Source organism: Colletotrichum paranaense, assembly GCF_030867605.1.
Source record: "Colletotrichum paranaense strain IMI 384185 chromosome Unknown Scaffold_1.1, whole genome shotgun sequence".
NCBI lineage: Eukaryota > Fungi > Ascomycota > Sordariomycetes > Glomerellales > Glomerellaceae > Colletotrichum > Colletotrichum paranaense.
The window spans coordinates 4,903,819-4,930,496 of NW_026848959.1; the positions used below are offsets into that span (position 1 = coordinate 4,903,819).

At 49.9% G+C, this 26,678-nt stretch overlaps 11 protein-coding genes across 11 annotated transcripts; 7 read left to right on the forward strand and 4 right to left on the reverse strand.

Annotated features, from left to right (window-relative positions):
• Positions 1-153: 153 nt before the first annotated feature.
• On the forward strand, positions 154-3,278 carry CPAR01_01698 (uncharacterized protein; the record flags this gene model as incomplete). The annotated part of the gene is made up of 9 exons (XM_060485987.1): positions 154-317; positions 376-546; positions 603-621; positions 679-835; positions 909-1,067; positions 1,129-1,629; positions 1,702-1,871; positions 1,939-1,971; positions 2,880-3,278. 9 exons carry the CDS (start codon positions 154-156, stop codon positions 3,276-3,278), a joined length of 1,773 nt encoding a protein of 590 aa, XP_060356844.1.
• A 501-nt stretch (positions 3,279-3,779) lies between these two features.
• CPAR01_01699 (uncharacterized protein) lies at positions 3,780-3,971 on the forward strand (the record flags this gene model as incomplete). Its single annotated transcript, XM_060485988.1, has 1 exon — positions 3,780-3,971. One exon carries the CDS (start codon positions 3,780-3,782, stop codon positions 3,969-3,971), a length of 192 nt encoding a protein of 63 aa, XP_060356845.1.
• Positions 3,972-5,172: 1,201 nt separating this feature from the next.
• CPAR01_01700 (GDSL-like Lipase/Acylhydrolase) lies at positions 5,173-6,203 on the forward strand (the record flags this gene model as incomplete). The annotated part of the gene is made up of 3 exons (XM_060485989.1): positions 5,173-5,380; positions 5,473-5,531; positions 5,586-6,203. The coding sequence occupies 3 exons, from the start codon at positions 5,173-5,175 to the stop codon at positions 6,201-6,203; spliced, it is 885 nt and encodes a 294-aa protein (XP_060356846.1).
• A 1,032-nt stretch (positions 6,204-7,235) lies between these two features.
• Positions 7,236-7,516, forward strand: CPAR01_01701 (uncharacterized protein; the record flags this gene model as incomplete). The annotated part of the gene is made up of 2 exons (XM_060485990.1): positions 7,236-7,340; positions 7,394-7,516. 2 exons carry the CDS (start codon positions 7,236-7,238, stop codon positions 7,514-7,516), a joined length of 228 nt encoding a protein of 75 aa, XP_060356847.1.
• Positions 7,517-8,104: 588 nt separating this feature from the next.
• On the forward strand, positions 8,105-9,302 carry CPAR01_01702 (FAD dependent oxidoreductase; the record flags this gene model as incomplete). Its single annotated transcript, XM_060485991.1, has 3 exons — positions 8,105-8,574; positions 8,636-9,172; positions 9,230-9,302. The coding sequence occupies 3 exons, from the start codon at positions 8,105-8,107 to the stop codon at positions 9,300-9,302; spliced, it is 1,080 nt and encodes a 359-aa protein (XP_060356848.1).
• A 132-nt stretch (positions 9,303-9,434) lies between these two features.
• CPAR01_01703 (bacterial extracellular solute-binding protein, family 3) lies at positions 9,435-10,301 on the reverse strand (the record flags this gene model as incomplete). Its single annotated transcript, XM_060485992.1, has 1 exon — positions 9,435-10,301. The coding sequence occupies one exon, from the start codon at positions 10,299-10,301 to the stop codon at positions 9,435-9,437; it is 867 nt and encodes a 288-aa protein (XP_060356849.1).
• Positions 10,302-13,155: 2,854 nt separating this feature from the next.
• On the forward strand, positions 13,156-14,702 carry CPAR01_01704 (UMTA; the record flags this gene model as incomplete). Its single annotated transcript, XM_060485993.1, has 7 exons — positions 13,156-13,236; positions 13,361-13,413; positions 13,495-13,629; positions 13,719-13,785; positions 13,843-13,883; positions 13,938-14,576; positions 14,645-14,702. The coding sequence occupies 7 exons, from the start codon at positions 13,156-13,158 to the stop codon at positions 14,700-14,702; spliced, it is 1,074 nt and encodes a 357-aa protein (XP_060356850.1).
• Positions 14,703-17,473: 2,771 nt separating this feature from the next.
• CPAR01_01705 (uncharacterized protein) lies at positions 17,474-18,574 on the reverse strand (the record flags this gene model as incomplete). The annotated part of the gene is made up of 1 exon (XM_060485994.1): positions 17,474-18,574. The coding sequence occupies one exon, from the start codon at positions 18,572-18,574 to the stop codon at positions 17,474-17,476; it is 1,101 nt and encodes a 366-aa protein (XP_060356851.1).
• Positions 18,575-19,653: 1,079 nt separating this feature from the next.
• On the forward strand, positions 19,654-20,493 carry CPAR01_01706 (uncharacterized protein; the record flags this gene model as incomplete). Its single annotated transcript, XM_060485995.1, has 2 exons — positions 19,654-20,394; positions 20,443-20,493. The coding sequence occupies 2 exons, from the start codon at positions 19,654-19,656 to the stop codon at positions 20,491-20,493; spliced, it is 792 nt and encodes a 263-aa protein (XP_060356852.1).
• A 532-nt stretch (positions 20,494-21,025) lies between these two features.
• CPAR01_01707 (GDSL-like Lipase/Acylhydrolase) lies at positions 21,026-22,072 on the reverse strand (the record flags this gene model as incomplete). Its single annotated transcript, XM_060485996.1, has 2 exons — positions 21,026-21,860; positions 21,957-22,072. 2 exons carry the CDS (start codon positions 22,070-22,072, stop codon positions 21,026-21,028), a joined length of 951 nt encoding a protein of 316 aa, XP_060356853.1.
• A 923-nt stretch (positions 22,073-22,995) lies between these two features.
• On the reverse strand, positions 22,996-24,286 carry CPAR01_01708 (glycosyl hydrolase family 6; the record flags this gene model as incomplete). Its single annotated transcript, XM_060485997.1, has 3 exons — positions 22,996-23,678; positions 23,737-23,993; positions 24,057-24,286. The coding sequence occupies 3 exons, from the start codon at positions 24,284-24,286 to the stop codon at positions 22,996-22,998; spliced, it is 1,170 nt and encodes a 389-aa protein (XP_060356854.1).
• Positions 24,287-26,678: the final 2,392 nt, after the last annotated feature.

Consider the following 26,678-nt stretch of genomic DNA (forward strand, 5'->3'; position numbering starts at 1 on the left):
TTGGCGATGACTCCTGGTGAAGACCCCTGCGAATACTTAAGAGAATGATTAGCATGTCTTGTACAATGGATCTCGGATTTGAGCTGGAGCAGAACTTGGGTGTCTTGCTTAATCTGCTTACAACCTCAACTCATCAGGAAAATATCAATCAGAATGGAGCAACAAAGAGCCTCTGGCGACCTTCACCAAGGAGATGAAGAGTTCGGCACTCGTACCATTGACGAAAAGACTCATGATTCAACTCACGTGGAGGATGTGAAGGGACGAGATGTCGGCCAGATCTGTGGACTCACCGAGGCCGAGCAGAAGAAAGTCATGTAAGTTACCTGACGGGTCCATCGTACGCAACTAAAAAAATGCTAACTACGAACTCAGCCGTCGCATCGATATTCGTCTACTTCCGATTCTAGGCATAATGTACTCGATTTCCCTCATCGATCGAACGAATCTCGGCCTTGCCTTGGTTGCGGGCATGCAGGAAGATCTGGGGCTGGCTGTGGGAAATAGATACACTGTCATTGTGATGGTATTCTTTGTTGCATATATGTCCGTCCCTTCAAGATGTCCCAGCAGTGATCAAAGAATGCTGACGAATTCACTAGTCTCTTCGAAATACCCAGTGTACGACCCTCGTGTGTTTTCGATTGTGATGGAGACTTTAGCTGACCGCTGTAACAGAATCTCGTACTGCCAAAGGCAGGACCCGCAAACTGGCTTTCGTTCCTCGGTGTAGGCTTTGGCGTGGTCCTGATCGGAATGGGCTTCACCAAGAGCTGGGGTGCTATGGCAGTCTGTCGAGCTCTTTTGGGAATATTGGAAGCAGGCTTTTTACCAGGTACGGTCATCGTCCTTCAGGGTTTGACACCAGGTCTTGGTTGAAACAGATTTTAACATTGGAAGTTCAACAGGTTGCACCTATTTGATTACTTGCTGGTATACACGCTTTGAAGTGGGGAAAAGACTTTCTGGTTTTTGGATCCTTTCTGTCCTTGCTAGCGGTTTCTCTGCAATCTTTGCATATGTCCTGACTCTTCTCCGTGGAAAGAGTGGACTGAACGGCTGGAGCTGTAAGTTGAGATCTTGACAAGTCTTTTGAAATTGCGACATCGTGCTCATCAAATATAACAGGGATCTTCATCATCGAGGGCGCAATTACCGTGGTTGTGTGTGCTCTGGGCTGGTTCATCATCATCGACTTTCCGACACAGGCCGGCAAGTTCCTGAAGCCGGCGGAGCAAGAGTTCGTCATTGCCCGTATCAATCAAGATCGCGGCGATGCTGAGGAGGACCACATTAATCTGGCCAAGATTCTGCATCACCTCAAGGACTGGAGGCTGTACTTTTGGGCGTTCAATCTCATGGCTTCGACACTTCCTGGATACGCTTACTCCTACTTTCTCCCAATTATTCTTCGCAATGGCATGGGCTTCAGCAGCACCCAGGCACAACTTCTTTCTGCGCCTCCCTACGTTCTAGCAGCGATCGTGGCCTACATCTCCGGCTATCTTGGAGACAGGTACAAGATTCGAGGGCCAATCATTGCAGTCCATCAAGCTTTGACTGCTGTTGGCATGTTGATCACCGTATACGGCAAAGCTAATGGTGCTCGCTATTTTGGAGCTTTCCTTGGTATGTTCGTTCGTATGAGCCATAGGTGATTGTACAAGGTACTATGACTAACTTCACTTCTACTTACTATAGGTATTGGGTTTCTTCAGTTTTGCGTCCCTGGCGTGCTTACCTTCCAAGCAAACAACATTACTTCACACTCAAAACGCGCAGTCTCAAGCGCAACATGTCTCATTGGAGGCGGCCTGGGTGGCATTATCGCAAGCACAGCTTTCATGTCCAAAGAAAGTCCTCACTACACTGTAAGTTGATGCATTGCCAGAATCTGTTTTGACGCATTGTTCTCTGACCATCTATTTCGAATTCTAGACCGGCATCTGGACAACTTTCGCGATCTCTATGGTGAGCATTACAATGATCATCATTATGGATGTCTACTTGTGGCGCTGCAATAAAGCAGCAAAAGCAGGGCACCGCAGGAATGAGGGCATGGAAGGCTGGCTGTATACGCTGTAATACGATACTTGAACAACTGGTTTAGCCTAACTTGATATTCTCAAACAACTTCTCGGGTATGGCGCAGCCTTATCCCGAAATGCAGGTATATCTTGATTGAGCCTGGCTGTTTCTCTAGTGCCTAATACAAGCTTGTTGTGTTCCTCTTGAGTCTTGCTCTTTATTCGGGTCTAAGGCCCGATGACAAGAGTTGTAAATGTCCTTTCAGGGCATATTGAACCTTGAGCATTGTAGGCAGGTTCTCTTGCATTGTTGTCAAGTTTTTGACTGCATCATGTCGGCTTTGGATGCCTTGAGGTTTGTTTGTCTCGATGTTCAGCTTTGTACTATACCATCTCGTTCCAGTGGTACTAAACTCAATCAAAGCACCCAACTCGGCTTCACAACGCGTATATATCCAGCGAATACTTCGGCCTTCCTCGTGTCCAAGTTTCATGTTCTCAGCGTCTCCCAAATATCATTGTCTACATCCACAGCAAGCACGCTCGTCATACTTCCAGGATAATTGTCATAATCCGATCCACTAGCAACCCCACTACCAAAACTCCTCCTTCAACAAAATGTGTCAAGAAACCGAGATTTTGATTGTGTGTTGCACAAAGAATTGCCTCTCTGAGAAAAACGACATCCGTCTTCCACTCTTGCGTCTCACATCAACGCCAGAGCCTCTCTATCACCTCTGTGAAAAGGCAAAGGAGATGGGGTACCGCACAAATGGCACTCTGCTTGGTCTTCCTCTCATGACGATCTACCCAGATGAGTGCCCCGATGTGGCAAGCGCTAACACATTCCAGCTATGCCTTTCCCACGCCGTCTCGCGTAAGGCTTCGCAGCGCGCCGGCTTCCTCGTCCAATGCAAGGAATGTTGTAACGCAGGCCATGCCCAGAACCATACCCTCAGCGACCGTCCAGGTAACTTCCCTCAATTCAACGCCCGCCCGCGGACCTTTCCTGCCGAGTCTTCCACTGAGTCCTCAACAGAGTCTCCCCCCAAGGAGAAGTATTTTACGAGTGATTGGACCTGTTGCGCGGTTGGCGAGTGCAGTGATGACGAGCTTTGTGAGTACCGCGTGGCTGCTATCCTGTGTGGGATGTCGACGCAGTGCCAGGAGGCTGAGCAGGCCATCATTGACACATGCAACGAAGAGACAGACGGGGGTTACGATGGCGACGTCAGCGATAACTCCACCTAGTGGGATGTGTTAGGGATGCGCATGGTGAGACACGATACCTCAAGGCTCGGCAGCTCTTTTGGTCTGGAATGGCGTTTTTTCTTAGGAAGTAGAATTTGAAAAAGTGGTTTGGTTTCTGGTTGTAATAGATCGTTCGTTTAGTATACATTCTCTTTATTCTCCACATGTCGCGAAGCCTCGTCTTCGCGTGCTTCATAAAGTTGAAACTATTGTGACAATCTCACCAGCCAAGGCAACTAGATCTCAGGATTGACGGCACTAGCAGAGCCTGGTGGCACAGGCTGATAGCCACAGACCCTCTTACTCTTGATATCCACCATCATGTTTTTGTCGCATGTTGTAGGAGAAATGATGGCTGACTAGAGAGACAAAGAAACGTGCATTTAGTTCAACCCACTACCTAAAGCCGAAGCCATCACGGGCATGGCGCGCGGGGCAGACTTGACGTGACAGCGAACTGACGTTGTAAACAGTGGACGCGCCGAGAATGCCGATGTAGTAATGGAGAGAGTCTTAGCGACGTCAGAGCACATGGCGGTGGATGATACCCACTTGCCATGGGGGATCAGCGGCAGCGATGGGATGGCTAAGCTTTCAAGTTGGTTGGAACTTGGAGCAACGGCGTCCAGTTATGAAGTCATCGGTCTCCGTCTAACAGTGCTATCAAGGGCGGTTCCAACGCAGCATGCCTAAGATATTTCCATCACGCGGAGCCTCTAGCACACTAAAATTCGGTTGCTGCTTGGAATCCACGTCTCCCTCAGCTGCGTATTCTGGAGGCATGGTTGTGCCTGTTGGTGGTGTTTCCCGTGTCAAAAAATAGAAAAGAAAATTTTCGTTGGTGTGGAAAATTCATCGATAGAGAAAAAGGGGCACTGGGGTGGCTCAAAGAACTGGGAGCATCCTGTAGCAAAATCCTCCGCCGCATTGGCATCTCATGTCAAGGGGTTCATGCGCTGCCATCTGACAAGTTGAGCGCACAGAAATGGCGTTCGTGCTGGCGCAAGGGAGCGGCCCGAAGAACTCATGCACAAAGGCAAAAGGGGCCTGGTAAGCGGGCAAACTTTTACAAAAGCCTTACTGGGAGCAGCAGGCAGGCAAGTAAGACTAAAAGGAACTCCATTCCCATTTGATGTTTCCTCCACTTTCTCGTGTCCGAGGCTCCGTCGTCTTTGAACATTCCCCCCATTCTTTGCGCCCGGCTAACCCGGCCACGCCGTCGTCTCGCACCGGAAGCCAGATGACGAGGTTTTGCAGCGCCTCCCGTGCCACCTAGGCACCTTAGAGAGCCGAGCTAGACCACCTTGGCGAACTGCCGGCAGCCCACCACGCGGCCAGTTGCAGCCATTGATACCGTAGCAAAGGCCCTGCAGGGTGAGATTGACGGGCCATTTCGAAAACCCCTCCAACGGCTTCAACGCTCTTTGATCACGTTGGTTCCGTTGAGACTTCACTCGTGACTCGCGAACATGGCCGGTGGTGTGCAGCGCAGGGTGCCAAAGAGGAGAATGCCCTTCTTTGACCGAGGAGAAAACCGCCGGACCACACGGCATGGTCCCATTCCCTGTGGAGTCGAGAAACGGGGCCCTTCGGTCACTTCGCCCTCAATGCAACGGCACCAAGTAGCCCAGCCCGTTGCTTACAGTGCTTAGCGAAGATGGTGCCTGGCATTGACCCTTTAAATTTGGGTTGGATGTGGTGGATCGCGGCTAGCTGTGCCCGAGGGATGCGTTCATCGCCCTCATCGGTCTACGGGTTGGTTGCTGACGATTGAGAATTGCCTTGGTCTACGTCGGACTATTTGAAGTGGCTGATACCCGCACACTACTGCTTAATTTCTTGAGAGGGCTTTCGCGATGGTGTCGTCTCGTCTACCCAGCCCTCGGCCCTCAAGATGAGGTTTTCAATCGCCAGCATCATCGCCCTAATTACCCCGCTGACGCTCGCTGCCGACTCCCTTGAGTACAAGGCAACATCAGCGGGACAGGTTATCAAAGATGGTGTCAAGCTGAGAATACTTCCTGTGGGTGATTCTATCACTGTGGGATATCTGAGCAGCGATGGAAATGGCTACAGGCTCAAACTTGATGAGGACCTTTCTGGTATGTTAACTCACCGGGCATGAGAAGCTCAATCATGGACTCCACTACAATCAGGCGAACTGGAAAGGCCCCATATCTGACAACCATCACAGCCAACGAAGTCGTTTTCGCCGGTACAGTCTACGGTGGAAACATGAGCGATGGATACTATGTTAGTCAACAGAATAGGTCCTATTTCCACATTCCCAATTCTGACAAGTTGCAGGCTGCTTGGTCTGGGAAAACGATCAAGTACATCGCCGACAACGTAGGCCCATCCTTGGTACAAAGACCCAACATAATTCTCCTCCACGCCGGCACCAACGACATGAACCCAAACCCGGCAGTCTCCACCGAAGGCAACGACCCGGCGGCCGCCGCCGAGCGACTGGGCTCCCTCATCGACCAGATGATCACCGCGTGCCCCGACGCCACCATCCTCGTCGCCCAAATCGTCGACACATGCAGCGCCGAACAGGAAGCCGCGACGGTCGCGTACCAGAAACTCATCCCGGGCATTGTCGAGCAGCGCAGAAACGCCAGCCGCCACGTCCTGGCTGTGGACTTTGCGGCTTTGGGGACCGGCATTCTGAGAGACGATTGCATTCATCCGACGGATGAGGGTTACCGTACGATGGGTGACTACTGGTACGACTTTATTGCGCAGATTCCCAAGGACTGGGTCACTCAGCCGATAGGCGATGACCCTGATCGATCGAAGGATGAGGCCGCGCGCGCGAGCAAGAGTGTGTCAACCAGCGGCGCTATGGGCTTGTCTTCCCAGAGCTGGGTGATGGTTCTAATGATGCAGTTAATTATGACTGTCAGTATAATGTGTCAATGAATTAAAGTAACATGATAGTCATGAATAAGCGATCTAGTTGAACCAAGCTATATAATAAAGGCAAGTTCAAATCCTGTGAGACTACAGCATAAAGGAAAATTTCCAGTCCCTGGCTCAGATTGTTTTACTAAGCGGAGCTGTGGGACTCGAGGCCAATGGACTCGAAAGTACATAATATATGACATTTAGGTGAGGTACCCTTAGATTCAGCCAACGACGTACTTGTGTCACAAGAATTCCAAGCAAAGCAAGTGCGAAGCGAAGCATTCGAGAATGAGCTCTTTTGGCGCTATGCAGTATCGTGCATCTTTTTACATAGGTGCAGTAACTACCAGACTCATAATTGAATCAAACAGAGTCACCAAACAAAGAAAGTTGTCGATTTGGTTCATCTCACTATTTTCGCACCGGCGCCTTCATCGTGGTCATAACCTTGAAGTCTGTCGCATAGATCCTGCCGGATTTTTATGCACCCAACCCGCGTAAAGACTGATGTAAGCCAGGATATATCATACACCTCGCCCAATGGGAAGTAAAATAGTCAAGTTCCATACCTAAGATAGGATTAATCGCTCTCGAGATCACTACCGATAGACCCGATCGTCCATTTGCTTTCTCACCCTTCCTCATCTCCGCGACTGCCTTTAGCTTCAACCAATCTTAGGTGCGTGTCTTTACGATTGGCTGGTGGACCAGTCCAGCCAGGCATAGACCGTCATCATGGAAAGCTTGACCCCGCGACTGCACGTCTGTAGATGAATAAGAGTGGATGAATTATCGTGATGAATGCGGGGTTTCTCACCGTGCCCTGACTGATGGTGGTGTACATGCTTCGCAGGAGGAACCGTAGACCCCTCACTTAGACAACTTCATGACGTTCGGCCATCTTGACTCCGCTGAAGATTATAAAACGAGGGGAAACCCGCGTGTTTTGTGAAGCAGATAATGCCTAAGCCTTCTGATTGAAAGAATCGCAATTCAACTCAACTTGTGATCAAGAGAAATTATCCATTCAATATCAACCACTGCGAGATGTCGAACAGACAAGATCACGGGCTAAAGGAACACGGTCTGTCGGACGACGCCGTTGAAGCCGGCCATGACTTCATACACGACGCAGAGGTAGAGGAAGAGAGAGTAGGCCTCCAGTTCGGATTGGCAGCAATGCCCTTTGGCTGAATGATCTTCAGAGACACAGTGGAGACCAGAACACAATGCCGTCCATGGCTTCGCAACAGAAGAAAGGAGTGAGCCTCGAGGGGGTGCAGCAGAGTAATCCATTAGGAGAGGACAAGGCTGGAAAAAAGATGTGATCGCAACTGTTTATTGATGATGACACAGTCCTAACGGCAGGAACTTCTGCGCGCGGCGTTTGCAAACAATTAAATTGTACTTAGGGTCTTCGAGAATGAAAACTGATTCAAGAATCAAGTGCTCAGTAATACAAGTTCGAACCCTTGCATCTTGATGGAGCAGCCTGTACTGATGTTCCAAGGATATGTCCAACATTAGCCATGTGATCTACTCTACGCGTACGACGCAACCGATCTTAGGAAGTTGAGCCTGAGAGATGAACTTTCCTGGATGTGCAATATATCACTCGCCTCGGTTTATTGTTGGAGTTCCCCAAGGATGGACTGTTGCACTTTGACGCTGATACTGTAGCCAAGCTGACTACTGGGGTGGCCAAGACATATTCCACAATCCGCCCAGCCCCGTTGCGCCATGGCTCAGGCCGACTTCGGACATTTATCATCAATCGGCTGTAAACACCGCCGGCCCGGACCGGAGCTACCCCAACACACCACTGCCAACTGGATCTCGAACAGGCCCGGCGGTGTCAACCTCACATCACCCTTACCAAGCACCCGTCAACCTCACAGCATCCGAGACACGACGATATGACGACCCCCGCGCAACACTTCGTTGTCCTCGGTGCCGGCGTCATCGGTCTCACTACCGCACTGACCCTCAGAGCCGAATTTCCATCCGTGAAGATCACGATCCTAGCAGAGTACTTCCCCGGCGACTACAACATCGACTACTGCTCGCCGTGGGCCGGAGGTAATTGGTGCTCCTCGGCCAACGATAATGGTCTTCTCGAATCTTTCGACCGTGTCGCGTTTGAGCGATTTAGGAAAATTGCAAAGAGCGCACCAGAAGCGGGAATTAAAAGTTCGCCGCTGCGAATGATCTTCGACCAAAAGATCGAGGATGCAGGCATTCTTAGTGTGGAAACTGGCAAGCTGTGGTACGATGACTTGGTTGGGGGCACTGTGCCACTTCGTACGGACGAATTGCCCGACAAAGCCGTGTTTGGACTTGATGTACCTAATACCTTTGTGATCAACACTCAAATCTACTTGCAATGGTAAGTTACAGTCTTTCACTCATATCTTGTGATACGCAGATAGCCTGACTAGGTATAATAGGCTTCTTGAGCAATGCAGACAGAGCAAAGTCATTCTGGTCCGTCAAAAGATTGGTCACATCAATGAGGCTCGCATCTCTTCAGATGTCACCACGGTCTTCAACTGTACAGGCTTAGGGTCCTACTTCCTTGGTGGAGTGGAAGACAAGTCCATGTATCCGACTCGAGGGCAAACCATCTTGGTCGAGCAGCCGATTGAGCCCCTCAAGAGGATGTACTTCCGTTCACCTCGAAGAGTAGACAACGACACCACCTACATCTTCCAGAGGCCTCTAGCAGGCGGCATTGTTCTAGGCGGATGTCGTCAAGACGGAAATTGGGACAAGGAGGTCGATCCCGAGTTGACAAAGACTATCCTCCAGCGTTGTTGCGCGTTGGCCCCAGAGCTGGGGAAGCCCGGAGACTTGAAAATCATCAAGCACGGCGTCGGGCTGAGACCAAATCGTAAAGGCGGACCAAGAATCGAGGTTGAGAAGAGAGATGAGGGGCTGGTCGTACATAATTACGGAGCATCTGGGGCGGGATATCAGGCATCTTGGTGAGTTGAGACGAAGATACAGTGTGTGATGATGTCGCTTTGCTAACGTGAACGTAGGGGAATGGCAGCACATGCGGTGAAACTTGCAAAATTGCAAGTAACAAGTCAGACACCCTCGTCGAAGCTTTAGTTCAAGATGACATATTCTCAATCGTTACGAATATAGCGTCAACAAAATCTCCAATTCATACAACAGGATTTTGTTATCATTCATGGCATTAGGTACTAATAACTGCTATTTCCGGCATGAAGTCCAGGACATTTAAACGCTAGGCCACTTGTAGTTCAACCATTTCTCGAGTGTACCGTTCCAAGAACCGCTTCCTAGCTGCACATGGACCCAAGCATCAACGAACTGCTTCCATACAATATCCCTCGGAACCGCATATCCAAGCTCCTCGAAGTTGAATGGTGCGTCAGGGTTGGCAATGCAAAGCTCGCCCTCGTGCAGCTTGACCTGCAACTCAACTTCAATCAGGTCGGAAATCATGGCATCAGCAGTGCCGTCTAGCACAGCCTGGTAAACCGCGTTGTTATCCTCCACCATGACAATTGTTGCAGACTTGAGATTCGCCCTGTCAAACGCCTCATTGGTTCCGCCAGGATTGACGGCAACCTTGACGCCGGCCTGATCGAGCGATGCGAGGTCGGTGAACTTGGCTGCATCGGCGCAACGGATGCAGGCTGTCTTGCCGACTCTCTGGATCGCTGTGGAGAATAAGGCAGTTTTAGCTCTTGCAAGAGTCAGGCTGACGCCACCCATGGCAATGTCGAATTTGCCGGCGGACAAGTCGCTCGTGATGTTTGCCCATTTCGTCGCGACGAGGCGGGGAGGCTTAGGCAGGCCAAGGGCGTTGGACAGGGACTGTGCGGCATCGATGTCGGCGCCGATGTAGGTTGTGTTGATTGCTGTAGTGTTCGGCAGGGTCGTTTGGTTCGTGACGAGGTACGTGAAAGGCTTGTAGTCCCCAGTTGTGCCGACGTTTATGTATCCGCGAGCAAGGATGGTGTCAAGGACAGACGTAACATTGGCATACGATAGAAGTGGTGTTGTTTCGCCAAGTTGAGCTTGAGCGTAGGCGCTCAACATGAAAGCGCCGAGGAGCGCTGATGCCCAAACGTTCACCATTGCGACTGAGGATCAAGCGGGCTGAAAGATTCAATACCGGGCGTGACTGAACATGAGACGCAACAGCGAATAGCCACAACTTTTATTGTCATCGTCCAGGGCCGATCCCGGGGCCCCGCAAGCTCATTTCGGAAATCGGGATAGACTCTTATCATCGGCTTTGAGTGTAAATTGCGATAGCGATAGCGAGTAATTTGCTATCGGCCAATTGGACCTCTCATGGCCCGCCAAGTCCTAGCTAGTCGAGCAGCTTGCGCAATTTGATTGTGTTTGAGTAAGGTAAAGACTTGTGTAATATTCTGCCCGGCCTTTTAGACTCATTGCAGAGAACATTGTTCTGCTGCCAGGCGGGGTTGGCACCGTGGGCCTAGGATTGTCTTGAATGCATCAACGCGTCGGCATGTGGCGGGCCCACCTGTCAACCAGGGCTTCCCACGTTGTCGGGTTCCCTCATTGTTACAAGTAGGTAGATTCCTTAGATGCGACCGCCTCTTGACAGGAAACCCAGGAAACCCGATAACCTCAGCTGAATTCCGTGGATTTTTGTTTCCTAAATCAAAAAACAACATTCAGACAGAGTGAAGAATGGCAACACTTCAGCCTCAAGAGTTCCATCTCTTCCCTGAGCTCCCTCTAGAGCTTCGCCGAGCCATTTGGAATTAATGTCTACCTCACGTCCGCATTGTCGAGATAAACTGTCACGTAACAGGGATCGTAACTGCACTTCACAAAATGTCCTTCACGTGCTGTATCACGTGTATATCACAAACATCTTGTATATAGACCTTTTCCTTTTGTCTATTTCCACTTTGATAGGTTAAGCCACTTTACCATATTCCGCATGCCCATTCCTGTGTGCCATAACTCGTGACATAAACAAACCTCATTAGGGAGGGTACATTTGCGATGGATCGATGTCGAAAAATGACGGAACTGAGGAGTGCACTTATCAAATGACGTACAAGCTCAACTCTATCCCCCCAGTCATCGCGGCCGTCTGTCGTGAATCTAGAAAAGTTGCGGGGTTTCCAGTCCCGCGAGATGAGAAATGGCAGGCAAAGACTGTCGCAAACAGAGAACTAGTTGACTTGTGGTTCGATCGTTCCCCGGGTAGAAATGTCATATTCCTTAATTGGGATTTAAGTCGTGGTCACTATTGGTCAGCTCGTCCTCCCATTGGACCCTTCGAATACCTATCTCCCGTCGCGGACTACGCCCAAACGGTGTGCGGCACAGGAGAAATCCTACATACACTCTTCCCACCTTTGAATGACCAGGAGAATTAACGTACTCTTTGGAGCATCGGAACTTTCTTAGTCTGTCAGAAGATCGTTGCCATTCACACAGAGATCGAAGCTGCAACACAATCTGGACTCTGGGGTCCAACGGCGAGGAGCGCATCGGTAAGGCTGCACGAACTCATTTGACCCGGTTTGCGGAGACTAATCCGGAACTACAGTCATAGTTTCTGTGGAAAATCGTAAACGGGTAGAGGAGTATGCAAACTTCAACATTATCTTTGGCTCCAAAGAAGATGGCGAAACCAAAGACTTTTTTCAGAGGCTTGATGGGAACTCGACTCAGGGATCAATGCAGCAAGAGCTTCTTACTACCTGAAAACCGAGGTTTCTGTCGGGATGTTGGCATGATCAATAGGCTGAACTCGGTTTGCAAAAGGCAAACGACTGGAATGTGACGCCAGTCCCTGGGCTGTTCGCAGTCGCTGATAGCGGATTGGAGAACTGGAAGCTGAAGGAACAGAGCGAATGGGCAAAGATGACGCTTCCGTCAGTACCAAGAATCCAATGGGTGTTCATGTTCCGTCTATGTGCAGACAATTGCCACGTTAAGACACAGTAGATGACTATAGCATATAGTTTGCTTTCTCTCAGATTTATATGAAGTTCTTGTTTCTCTGGGCGTCTACTTATCATAACAACTCGGTTTAGGGCTAGGATATTGCTATGAGCTCATCGGATGAGGAGTATTAGGTGTCAAGTGGCAGGTTTATGGACTTCATGACCTTTTATTTGCAAATCGACCTTGAACGAACTGCGAGCAACTGAAAATGACGAGCTTAACGGCCAAGCAGTTGAAGCCTTTTGGTTTTTAGGACGATATACTTTACTCGCTTGTTAAACGATGTTTCGGTGTCAAGCCTAAGCTTGTAAGACTCTACTAGTAGAATAAGAAAATGACATCAGTTATCCTCACGTCCTTGTATCAACCCATTAATCTTAGTAATCGAGTGAATATGTTGGCGGAGTGCAGTTCTCGTGACCGCGCGAAAATATTTGAACTCACCGGTACGATGTTCTAGAGCCCTGCAAGTCTGTAACTAAGTCGATATTGCTTAGAACTTTTCATCGATATCAGCGGATCTTCTCTGAACAACCGTAAAAGCTTGAAAAAGAACTCCTGTATTGTATATCTGGTTTTTGAGACTCGTCTGACTAAAGCTACAGGCGTTTTGCCTCGGTTGGAACCAACAGAGCCTAACCCCTGTCACATCATGCACTTGCTGGGACTGATCCTCTGTTGGTTCATCTCTGAACGTGGAAACCAGCGTTTACCTTCCGAAAACCGCTTAAATCCTGCATTTCGTGTGACCGCAACAATGATTCTCATTCGCTCGCGGAGACGGAGGCGCTCGCCGAGACCATGCAGTGGATCAACTTGAAGGGAGAATGGATGGAGCACCCAAACTGCTCACTTGAGGTGAGGGGCAATTCCGTGCTCCACGCGGCCTTTACCTCTCTCTTGCTCTTTAACATCATCCATATTCCATTATCACTGTTTTATTCACAACATTACACATCCAACCTGCACGCACAATTGACAGAACTCAAGCGAAATGCAGGCTCCGAACGTCGCGACCGCGGCAGCCGCCACTCCTGCAAATGAGATTGCGGCGACTGTAGACGCTGATAACCATGTGAGCTACCTTATGCCGCTTGCTACTTACGATCATGTCGATGATCGAAGACTATGAAAGATCTAGAAGAGAACACACTCATGCATGAGCGTTCGAAGGACCAGCGTACTGACATGGAGTGCAGGACGAAGGTATTGATGCCGATGGGGAAGAAAGTTCCCAGGCAGATACAGAGAGGTGATTTCTATTTCCGCTTAACCCTCATAATCGTGCATCCGATAGTACTGAATACTGACATACGGGGTGTAATGCTGGCAGTACCCGCACTACCTCTACAGCGTCTTTGAGCGAAAGCATCACTGAGTACCGTCGCATACATGGCCGAACCTTTTCCCAAAAGACGGACTACTGGGGTCCCAACGACGAGAAGCAGAACGAAGCGCTGGACATTGCGTAAGCACCAAGTTGCCTGCTAATTGCCTACTCGGTGCAAATGAAAGTCGTGAGATCATCGCAGCTGACGTTGATATGTCTATTACAAGTCACTATTGGGAGATCGTTTTCTTCGATGACAAATTGTTCTTGGCGCCTATTGGCGACAGCCCGCAAGTAAGCAAGCTCACTTTGAGCATACGAGCAATCTCTGGTTTCTAAAAAGCCCCATAGAAAGTCCTCGATCTCGGAACTGGAACTGGTATATGGGCTATGTGAGTCTCTAAAGTCAGATCTCGAGACGTATTGTTCTGACACCCAGAATCTAGCGATTTCGCCGACGAATTTCCGTCTGCTCAAGTAACTGGGGTTGACATCTCTCCCATCCAGCCTGGCTGGGTTCCTCCGAACTGCAAGTTTCAAGTTGACGACATCGAGCAGCCGTGGACATGGTCCGAGGACTTCGACTTCATTCATATCCGCCACCTGGAAGCCAGTATCGCGGATTGGCCGGCATTGTACAAGCAAGCTTTTGACCATCTGGTTCCCGGAGGCTATGTCGAAGTCAAGGAATTCGACATCACGACTCGATCGCAACTTTACGGTGACGATATCCCTAAGGACCACGTCTTCAGTCGGTGGGCGCCGGTCTTTTTTGAGGCAGCTGATAAGCTCGGCAAGACACTGGCCCAGACCCACAACCGCGGCATTGCCAGAGCTCTTGAAACAGTCGGCTATGTCGACATCGTTGAGAAGAGATATTCCATCCCCATTGGTGCTTGGCCCAAGGATCCAAAGATGAAGGAGGTTGGTGAGTGCAACCTGCTGTACAATGATCAGTCACTGGAGGGATTCGCCTTGTTCTTGCTCAAGGAGATCATGGGGTGGGAGTATGCCGAGATCATTGTCTTTGTTGCAGAGATGCGTAAGGCTCTCAGAGATCCAAAGCTCCAAGCGTATTTCCACCTGTAAGTCAATACCACAATACCAATCTCCTATCTTCTATGGCTCAAAACAGACTAACCGTGGGTTCCAGCCATGTCGTTTACGCACGCAAGCCCGAGGAGCAGAAGGAAGCTCAGGCCGAAATCTGAAAGCCAACTATGACGAGAGATCGCGGTTTGACAATCCATCTCGACTGCAGGTGGAGACTTTCAGCTCTTATAGATGTTGATGGGTCAAACTTGGGCCAGCGAGGGGCTGAAGAAGGATTGAGGCTGAAATATAGAGCGCATAATAGTGGACAGGATGTATAAAGAGAGAAGGGCTTCGAATAAGACAACATTTTCGGCGTATCAGTAGTGTGATGGCATTTAAAAGGCGCATGTCCTACAACCGACCTAGGTGGCAAGCCCATGAAATGGTGCCCTCGCGGCGGTTTTCATTCATACGTCCTCGCGCCCAAGGCCCGAGACGACTGTCCCCTTATTCATTGATCAACTGCAACATCATTCCGATTGATATGTCACTCACAGCTTGGGCCTATGCCGTACTCTCATGCACTTCTCATTTCTTAGTTTCTCAATAAATATACCAATGGATAATCAAGATGTGGTTGCACTGTGCCTCCCATGAACACATTGAATCTTGCTGATTCGCTCTGAGGGAAGAAATGAAAGCAGCGGTCTACTCAAAACTGAATTTTAAACTGATTGGGTAAAAAGAATCGATCTTAGGTCGGCGCTGATGACAAGTTGATCTCTGTTCTGCGGTGCGACTTGACCCGCCTCAACTCTTGATACCTTCACATACGACCATACCCACTGGAAAATTCGGGATCCCGTCCGCTCTCCCATAGACAAGCCAATGAGGGCTAGATTAGTAGTTGGGTCGGTGACGACCAGCGAATACCTGGTGTTGTATGTTTTTGCGACCTTTTTGCTGAAATATGGATGGTAGTGGATCGGAATTGGGCTTGAGACAGCTCGCTCACATGTAGCGATCTATCTAGATACCTTGCCTTGGCTGGCTTGGTACTTGAGGCAGGAGGTATCAGATTTGCATGTAATGTTCCGGTCAAGGGTTGTAAGAAAAGAACCGATCGCGTGACGGAGTACGAGATGTTAACTAATTGTCGTGCCATTTCAAGGACGTGGTCACAGATTGTGAGAAATCCTGTTTCTCATAGTTTTGGCGTGAACACCAAAAGACACAGTGTAATAATCATGCCCATCGGTGATTCAACGCTTGTCGAATCGCACGCTATGGAACATTGGAATCATAGATGGGGTGTTGTCCAGTCTCGTTCCTAATTGAACCATACTTCTCACGATCAAATAAGGGCTTTCTGTCTATCTAAGTTGATGGCCTGGTTGCAGCCATGCCAAGGTTTTAATTGCTGCGTTGCTTTTGTTGAAAGCCTATTACTTCAACTGAGACGCAAGTTCTATATGTGCTGTCGCTGCAAGTATCCGAATTGCGATTCATTCATGCTTTATAACCTCGAACCAGTCTTCTTTATTCAAAGAGATCCCATATCTACTATATGTCGATGGGTAATATAACGATGGACGCTCAGATTTGAATCTGGAAACCATTGCCACTGCCTCATTACACACTGTTATTCAACATCTTTTCGCAGGTATGTCAGAGAATTCTATGGCTGACTGGATGTGTCAGATTGAGTGATGCTATTGGAAAGAGTACCTTCCACAGACTTTATCATAAGGGATGTTGCGTCATTTGTTCGTTAAACTCTCGAGGTAGATGTCGTCCCTGAGTACTTTCTCTAACTGTAGGGGGATCGCTCCGAGGGAATTACTGGTCTTATGGCACTCCTGAACCTAACAGAGTTACGGCGCTCTACATCGACCAACATTGAATTAATAGGCTATGTGCCTATAAGAGCTAAGAAGGTGGATTTAGTATATACCCTATATGGGTCTGAGGTCCCGTTTATAGTCAGGTAGGAAGCTAACGGTAAATACGCACTTGTGGGAGAGTACTATATATATGGAATTACAGAAGGGCAAGCAACGAGAATAACAGTTATTAAATATCAGGAATAAGTATTTAGTTTTATTCGGATTATAATATATTTATAAATCAGGACGCTTGCCCGGTGTTGTAGAGGCGTACAATATTCGCCGCATAGCCCGCGTAGGCCATGAGGTGGACTCTAATTACGACGAGATAGTAAGTACGAGAGTATTAGGTTATTAGGATTAATTAGAATCCTAATAAGTCGTTTTATTTCGACTCTTTCCGTATTCTTCTTCTACCTAAGTAAGTCATTAACACGTGCCTTTACCAGTCCAGGAAGTGGACGCCGGGGTCTCTAGTAGGGATCTTAAGCGCTACTCTTATAATACGCGATTTCGGATATTAAATTATAAGAATTTGGCTGTTTTTTAGAATAAGTATGAAACCGTAGCTTTATACTGCCCGACTTTGGATCAGAACTCATCATTTGACCTTTAGTAGTAATATTAAACAGTGTAAGGAGATATCTATTGATCATCAATTATACATACTTCATGTTCTCCTTGTATATGCGCCGCTCCTAAGTAGCCATACCAAGAGTTCTGATACTTTGATATACCTCTATAGCCTAGAGTATAGTTTGAAAGAGATCTAGGGGCACCTTAGCAAGAACAGCGTCCAGTAAGCTATTGCGGCCGTCAGAGTAGGTAATATAAGCATAGGTATAAGTGAGCGAGATAAAGGAAGCTCGGTCGCCTGGCTGACCATTTTGACCAACAGGCTGCGGCTGTGTCGTCACCTTGATTAGTGCAGCAAAGTTACGTCCCCCGTCAAAAGATACCGTCGGGGAGATATCGAGGATATCTGACAAATTAGTGCGCCACATGATACTAAGGAGGTCATTCGGACCTCAGTCGAAGGCATGGCGCTACGCATCAAGAGTCTAAATACCGGCTAGACCTGTAAACTTTTCACTTACGGTATTTATGATGTAAACTTCTAGCGTGAAGTCGCGTAGAACCATAGGCGCGAAACGACCTGTTGAGGTAGGGTCTGTGGATACCCACGGTGTTGGATCACTAGGAAGACTAATGCCAGACTTGGCCAGCATCGGGTCGGTGCCGTTTGCCACGAAGTTGCCTCGGCCGTCAGTCAAGGGAAATGTCTCCCATGTCACGCCTTCGTCATGGCTCACGTACATCTCTGGGTGTCCGTTCGAGCCCTCCGCAGCCGAAGCCAGAATGCCGTCGTGAACTGCAATGGATCTGCCGGGAAATCCACAGATTGGAGGCAGGTCTGGAATCTGATAGTTCAGGCAGACGTCCACGGGACCGGGGATTTGATTGAAAACAGCCCAGGTCTCGCCTCCGTCTGAGCTGACAGACACAGCTGCTAGGTATACCCAAGACGATGCACCATTTGCGTACACCTTTCCCGTAGCCACGTCGACCCGCAGCTTTGTCGCACCTTGCATATGAAGCGGTGTCACAGATGGAACACTCCACGTTTTGCCTCGGTCAATGGACTTGGACAACTGGGGATGAGCGGCAATATTATCTTCCAAGCCGGAGAAGACCTGGTTGTTGAGGAGAAAAAATGTCCCATTCGCGTCGACAAAGACCTGTTGCTCGCCGCACTTCGGGGCGGCACCTAAGGGGAAATCCGCTGTGACGTTATTCCAGGTGGTTCCGCGGTCGAGCGTATAGGTCAGAAAGCAACCCCCAACGGGCTCAAGTTCAGGTAGAGGATGGAAGCGTGTCGACACGAAGACACTATTGTCGGGGTTGGTGGGGTTGACGGCGACGACCGGTTGGCCCTCACGGGAGGCGCGCGGTTCGAGGAGTCGTAAACTGCTACTGCGAACCGCTGAATTGGTGCCAAGGCTGCCAAAAGCAAAGGCCTGCAACGGAGTAGATAGAACTGAAAGTCCAATCAAAGTCTGGCCGAACAGGAGGAACATTCGAAGAAGACGATTGGTTCGACATCCTCGCAGCGTGCTGGTTCTAGGCCAATGACTGCCTGGGGACATGGTTGTTCGAGCCATGACGATGTCGCCTGAAAGGGTGGAAAAAATTGAGAGCGAAGAAAGCTTTGATTTTGCTTTTCGAGAAAACAAAGCTGCGAGCGAATGCTTCGAGGAAGTGTATCGAACGTGGCTCATGAGAAACCTGTTTGCCTTGGAGAGGGAGTATTTGTACTACATCGATATATACGTTCCAGTTTATGTCGATGTTAATTTGTATGGTGCTTGATTTGGGTGCGTGCCTCTCACAGCATACCTTACAGTTTCAATCTCGCAATTCGCATTTCGCATCTCGCATTCCGCACTTGGCATTGTAACTCCTGCCAAGCCAAGCCCGACTTTGCCACGTCCGCCTCCAATACTGTAGTTTGCATAGGCCTGCAGAGGCGATGCTACGCTGTTGGAGTGACCATAAGAACACGACGGGGCTGATTTCGCAAATCACCTAGAGGATGGAAGTTCTACTGAAACCAGGTATCTTTGGCCTGTAATTACCGGACCAGCTGTAGTCTTCCGGATCAAACGCCGGCAAGGCGCCGGCCGCCATAAGTGAGACTGGTCGGCCCTGGACCGGCTGCCCAACTGAATACCCGCTCGACCCTCCGAGAGCCTTATTCGTTCGCTCCCACCTCGAAAGACAGCATTCACCAGGCATGCATATGTCGAATATGAGCATGAAGGACCCAGAAACATAGAGAACAGCCGCCACCACACCATTTCTCTGACTACCTTACATGGGATCAAGGCGGTTGGCGACTGATTTTCGAATCAAATGGAACACCTCCGTTCAAGTATTTGGCTTGGACGGTCAAAGCGGTGAAGAAGAGAGGCTGCACACGGTGTGTTAGGTAGTATGTAGTCTTTGACATATCGCCATTCATCGAGTAAGACCTCTGAAGGATGCGGAGTGTTTATTGGTCTTCATTGCAACTCCACATCTTCCAGAATCCTCTACCACAATCATGGTTGATCGAAATTCTCCATGTTGTTCAAGAAGTTTTTATAATACTTAAATCACTATTGTGCAGTTGAGGATGGTCTGTTTGAGAGACTCACAACACTGCATGTTGCCAACACTGGACATAACACATCGCTCAGCCATGGCTTCCCGAAGATCAGCCCGTTTATTTCATCAAGAGGGCTTGCGTCTTACCAGCACACCAGGCAATACCACGCTAGAGTGTCTTCCAATCGAGATCTTCCTTCTTATTGCCGAGATGATGGTACATGATGCCGAGACCTCTGCTCAGCCACTGACCTGGAATGCGACTTATGATATCCGGGACAAACGCCCTAAGCTCAAGCTCAACCGCCGCCAACGACGTCTCGCATTGCTACGCTTCAGAATGATCCGAAACGTATCCCAGATCAACAAGCTTTTCAGGCACGTTGTGTTGAAAGTCTTCCGACCAGACTTTGAAGTCTCCCACCGTGGCCGGGCAATCGCTCTCGCTGTAGTGCTACTAGATATCGATGCCTTTGCTTCATGCCACGCGGTCATCTACCAGCGATCAAGGCTAGGTGTTGCCTCTTTCATTGCACAATTGACCGAATTGCAGCCTGAGTTCCAGAACATCCATCTAAGGATGCGACCCCACTCCTTTGTGTATGCTTTTACTGGTGGACGCGGCTCCAGATACCGCAATCCCATGGCGGAACTTCTTGCGCTCAAAGACATCACTCTTGACGAGGACTGCAGGACCCCGGAATCTCTGCGACGCAACCGGCTTTACGGGATGTTGAACCCCATTCCACGCAACGCGAAGAGACTTCAAGTTATGGAGAAGTCTCTGGGACCCCAATTCTACACTGGATGCCGTACTTTAACCCGCGAGGCGTGCGTATGTTCGTAAACTTTTGCGACACACCGAAAACACAGTTCGAGCTAGTTTCTACCTTGCGGGGCCTGCGATTTCGAGGAGTCTAGCGAGGCTGGATAGCAAGACGCACCATTGGCTCAGTGTTGAGTCAGAACGATGTACTAGCTAGGGTTTGATGGATGTCTTCGACATTGGCTAGGGGCTAGTCTATCGGAATGGGCGGTGGATGTTGAAGGTGTCAGATTAGCCCAGATACCTTAGAGACGCTGGCGGTGACCTTGGTCGGCTTTTAGCATTGGTACCACTACATACTTATTGAACCAGACCTGACGTATGCTTTTCCATTAATCTGGGTTATGGCCTGGTCTTTTGCTGTTGTGTTTCCTTTAGTAGTCGCATTATTCTTACTTGCCCGATTGCTATGGCTTAGTCTCTAGTCGAACACTTTTTCCCTTCTTGGTCAATGAACACCAAGGTATGGGGGCATGCTTTCTTCGGGCTGGAAATGTCCTGGCAGTAAGTTAGGTTTACGTTCAATGAGATGCAGCAGATCAAAGCAAGATAAGTGTGGATGAGAGCTGCGAGTGCTCAGTTATATTCAAGATCGTATGTACTATCCACCATCTTCCCGACATTTGAGGGGCCACCTTACTCAGAAGACAAAGTTCGCGGCCACACCCTTGACCAAGTTCTGAGCGAGAAGCTTATGGATAGCCAGGCCGGCGTGATAGTTGTCGGCCCAGATGCAATCACTGGAGCCGTAGCAGGTAGCATCCTTGGCGCCGTATTGCGCAAAGTTCTCGACAACGGTGTCGAACGAGGGCTTAGTGTCAAAGACGAGACCCTTGACGCCGCTGTTGGCGGACTTGAAGGTGGCGAGGCGGGTCTCGAGGGCGGCGTTGTACGAGGTGATGTCGGAGCGCAGACGGGCCAGGTCGGTCTCGGACTGGCCGATCATGGCAGGAATCTGGTCAGAGAAGGCTGGCAGAGGTGTGTTAGGACCAAACAAGTTGAAGAGGAGGTTGGTTTCGGGATGTAACGTACGAGGCACGGAGAGCAGGACAAAGTTCTTCAGACCGTCATCGGCAAGAGTCTGAAGGAGCTCAAAGTAGCGGTCCATAATCTTGGTGACGGGTGCAGACACCTTATCCCAGAACGGCTCACCGACATCGTTGATGCCGATCCAGACAGCGACGAGGGCGTTGTTCTTGTTGACGACGCTTGACACGTACTGCTTGTACTGGTCGACCTGGTCGTCGACGCAGTACTGGGCATAAGTGTCGACGATATCCTTATCGGTGGTGGCGCCGGTCACGGCAAAGTCGTAGGTCAAGATGGTGGATGTGTTGAGAGTGCTTGTGAGATGGCCGACCCAGTTCAGACCGCTAGAGGTGGTCTGGCCGGGCAGGGAGGGGTTGCCGAGCGGGTTTCCGGCAGCCGGGAGGGTGCCGCCGGGCCAGAAGCCGACAGTGGAGTAAGAGTCGCCGCTACAGGGAGGGCATCCGAGTTAGATGGAGCTCTCTTCCTCTCTTATCATTCCGCAGTTATGGATGTACGGAACGGGTAGCATGCGGGTGACTTACAAGACAATCAGGTTCTTGGAACTGTTGGTCTGTCTCGGGAAGACGGCCGGGGTGGGACTGGCAAAGGACAGGGACAGGCCGGCTGCCAGGGAAAGGGCTTGGGTGAAGGACTTCATTTTAGGCCAGGGATTGTAACGTTATGTACCAGCAAAATATCAACAATGAGAAGGATAGTGAATAGGAAAAATGAGAAGCGAATGAGAGGTTGAGAAACCGTGCAGGGAACACCAACGAGAGACGGGACGACTGTGAATAGTACAGGTAAACAGTTCAGACGGCCGGCTCGCGTGGGACGCGTGGTGCTTTACATATTATACCAGCGGCTTGGCTCCCCCTTCCACCCGTTGACCAAGAGCAAGAGAGTTCGGCACCAAGGGGCTCTTGATCAAAAAGACTTCGTCACTCTGCGTTTGCAGTACATTGAATTCCCCATACTCGGCCAACGTGCCTTTCAATGCGATTGGTGGAACTCCCAGTTGAAGCTCGGGCCTGGGCGGTGCAAATTCCAAAAGGGGCGAGATTGCAGGCGGTCCGCTGGGGCATGCGGGGCCGAAGCGCGCCATCGGGCTCCTTTTTGGTGTTTGAACTCGACAGATGTTGCGGTTAGCCGCTGCATCTCGGTCTCTATTTGGTCTGCTGGTGCCGCTGACTTTTGTGGTCCGGATCTGACAGGTTTCTTATTTGGACGAATTGCCAGCTTGAGGTTGTCAAACTTCAAAAGGCTTTGGCGCGAGTTGAAGAGACAAAACATATGCTCATCCCCGTGTTGGAGTCATCCTCTTAAGTTTCAATTTCAGCACATTAGTCCCCACAACGCTGAGCGAAACTTCCTTCAGGCATCTGCATAACTCCAGATCAAAGTATGTGATGGAGATTCAATGTTCGCAACCTGATGAAGATAATGCAGTGGAAAAGTTTTGCAGTTTTGCGAAAAGTCTTGCAGTTTTTTATTTCGCTAAACTCCTGGACCCTATTGATGTACGAAGAAAGGAAAATAGAGTGACTTCTACACCCTGCAACAGGGTTCCTCCGTAGTCATCTAGAACGCGGGGTTGGCATTCTCCAACAACTGCACAAAGTACTCTTGGAACCAAGTTCCGGCTTCCGGGGCCGGAATCACAGAGGATGCAGAGCTGCACTTCTCATCATAGCGAGCCGCAGTCGAATCGCTCGTACCATCAGCTTCACCGCCGGGCTTGACCCAGACAAAGGCATCCAGTGTATCGATGCCAGTCTTGACGTTGGGTCTCGTGCCGAAGCCAGTCTCCTTGATGTTGCACCAGTCACCCCAAATCTGGCGTCCGGTCGGCTGCTTGCCGCTGCGGCCCTGGTCGACGAGGTAGTTTGCCGGGTACCCAGCCTCCTTGAGGAACGGCGTCAACGCGGCATGGAACTTGGACTCGTCCCACTGCTTGTTGCTCTCTGCGTAGGCTGGGGCGCTCGTCAGGTTCCAGCCGTTGTAGTTTGACACGTTTGTGACCAAGCCACGAACTGCCTTGGGAGAACCGGCCTTCTTGTATAGTTCGCTGTAAAGCTCGGCAGTAGGCTTCAGGTTCGCTTCCCAACCCAACCATCCTGCATGGCCCGCATCCACGTATATTGCGACGTTGTCGAGGTTGAGAGTCTTGAAGGCGTAGTCGGTGCCTTCCTTGTACGCATCGGCTGCGCCAGTGCACTTCGCCACGTTCATGTTGGTGATGAGATTGGCCAATCCATCAGGTTCTGCTCGTCATCAGCATACCATAGACGTAGAGCCCCAGATAACGTCCCAGGAACTTACCATAGACGAAGACTTGGCGAACATCCGAGTACTCCTTGGCGAGCGCGGCAATAGGATCGATGTACTCTTTCTTGTACTTCTCAACACCGCCGTCGGCAATCACGAGCTCGCCTGCGGAGGCCTTGGCAGAGCAGTCACGGTCCGGAAAGTTGTAGATGACATAGGTGCCAGCGTACGGCGGGTTGGCGCCCTCCTGGTTCAGCTTACGGATCTGCGCCAGAGTGCTGTTCATCAGACTAATCTTCTCGCGTGTATCACTGCGGTTATCAGCAGACGCTCGTAAAGCATGATGGCCCCAGGGCCTGGCTCAGAACACTAACAGCCATGCGAATGTGGGCACCTCGGCGACCTTGGCTGCCTTCGCTGCGAGATCTCCGGTGAGCTTTGGGACGGCGAGGTTCGTGATCTCATCTGTGTAGTAGGGGTTGGGGAAGAGTTGTCTGTCCGCCAGCGGGTTTCCTTCGTACGATGCGACGTCGCGCAGCTTGAGGGGAGTAGCCAGTGCCGCGGGCGCAAGCGCTGCAGCGAGCAAAAGGTGTGCGACAACCATCTTGAAATAATGAGCGTGGAAATGGGGGGAATGAGAAAAGAATGTAAGACCCAGATAAATGGTGCGTAATGAGCTACCGTACCGGCGACTTACAGCGAGATGGACATATCCCCCTTCTTATACATCACCAGCTATTGCGCCAAGCTGGGTACTTAATCTTCAACTCCGGAGTTTGTTGTTGAATCGCGCCAGTAAAGCAAGGTCCAAGGGTTCCGAAAACGCATCGGTCCTTCATCTTAGAGGCGAATCCCCCAGATGTTGGGACGATCGCAGAGGTTCTCCGTGCCGAGCTTTCTGAGTTTCTGAGGTTACTTTTTCGGCCGTGTGAGATACACTGCGGCCGGGGCTCGTCCGGCGGGGATGATGCTTGGAACGCGGCCCAGTGCATTGGCGCCGAGCCGTTAGGACCTGGCGAGTTTTCTGGAATGGGCAAACTTTGGGGTTTGCTGCACAAAGCTGGACAGGCGGGCAGCCTAGGCTATGAAGATCGTACGGAGAGTTTGGCTCCGAAAGACCACGTGAAGTCGGCTCATCCTCCTCAACAGTCAGGGGTGCCGGCAATGCTGGCCGCTCATGTTCTCGAATCTCTCCAGTCTCCGCATGGTTCGGATGACAATATTCGACTAGGGAATTTACTGGACTCGAAAGGGTGAATTTGGGGGCCGCCAGATTGATTAAGGGGAGAATTGCCTCCAGGCAAGGTAACCTGTTTCAGAAAGGTGCCCTTGTTCAAGATGAGATAACTTTGTTAGTTGGAGAAAACCTTCTTTGCTAGAATAAAGTGAGGGGAGGGAGAATCATCTGTTCTAGCGCCCTGATTGTGGGGGCTCCTACGGCACTTGACTCACTGACGGATGGCTACGTAGCATCTTTGATGCGGAAGAGTTGAGCCTAAATAGTCCGCCAAATAACTCTGAGGGAGTAGCGCCATATTGAGGGCGTTTGACCCCTCTCAACTAAGAATCGCAGAGTTGAGCTGATGTTGAGCTCGTCAACGTGTGCCACATCGTTCATCTTATAATAGTTGCTCTCTTGGAGGAGTCAACTTGTGTATGGATACGATCATTCTGTTTCTACCGTATGTGTTTTTCTAGGGTCCTACTTCAGATCGCCTCCCTGTTCGGATGACTTGCCCATATTTCCCCTTCCTGATTGGCAAAGTGACACAAGCGCACAGGTCACACCTCATGCCGTGCGGTCTACCTTTGGTACCGAGAGTGCCGGGGAAACGTCCAGCCATTAACCCGTGGTTGCACTTGAGAGTGCCTTATTCACGCGGTTTGATATCTACATAGATCCACTAATGAAGGGCATGCTCTTGAGAAGTAGACTACGCGAATCGGCGCGGTAACAACAGTGAACACTTGTAAGACCATCAAGTACAATTGATGCCTCGGAGCGCCTCGCTAACGCTCAAGGGCCAAGAGAAATTTGCACATGTTGCTTTGATGATAGATATCGATGCCTCACATAACCCAGAAGCGAATGTAACGTAGAACCAAAAATGACACGCACAACAGGGCTCTCGCTTTTTCAGATGTCCTGAGAAAACTCCTCGACCATGCCTCGAGCTCGATGGCCATACATGGATCGATCGACTTCACCATGGCAAACTTGAGTGAAAGAGCAATGAAGCGAAATTCGGGCTTATCGATAAGCATCGGACCCGCATGGAGGACTCGGTCGTCAATGTCCCCAAACCGGTGAAAGCGAAGGGTGAGCGGGCCTTTTACGATGATGATTCTGATATTTCAAAGCAGCACCCAAAACTACAGGATACAGAAACGAGCTAAGTTTTGTGTAATCGGTAAGAAGAGCTCATAAATCAGACTCAAGATTTTACTGACTTCTTCAACATAGATAGGTAAATAGCGAGTTTGCCCAGATCAAAGGAAGTTTTGATTACAACTTCCTCGGTAAAAAAGTTGCAACTGTTGGTTGAATTCTGTTTTCCGTGCGCTTCAAGTTAGCAGCTAACAACTTCTTGAGTCTCGATTCAATCGCGCGATCCTGCGGGATTCCTTGAACATTGAACGAATTGGGCTGAAATCTTCATCCCACGGTCACACCAGTCAACTGGGCAATACAAGTAGATGCATTGATGATGACTTCTCCGCGGTGACTTACGTGGCAAATGGTTGCTTACTGAGATCCAAGAAGAATAAGAAGCAAAGTGGACTGAATCGGAAATGAAATGGGAATATGGCCTTGTCTCGCCACGTTTTGCCTCTTGAAAGACTTGATTCCCCTGGTTGCCATTCGCTCAAGCCAGGGCATGGCGTGGACGACTGGCCACTTGAAAGGAACACAAATCAGGCTATGGAAGGTGACCGAGCCCATGGTGCCGGACCATTGCCTTACCAAGATCACCGGCCACCAAGTGGAAATGTTT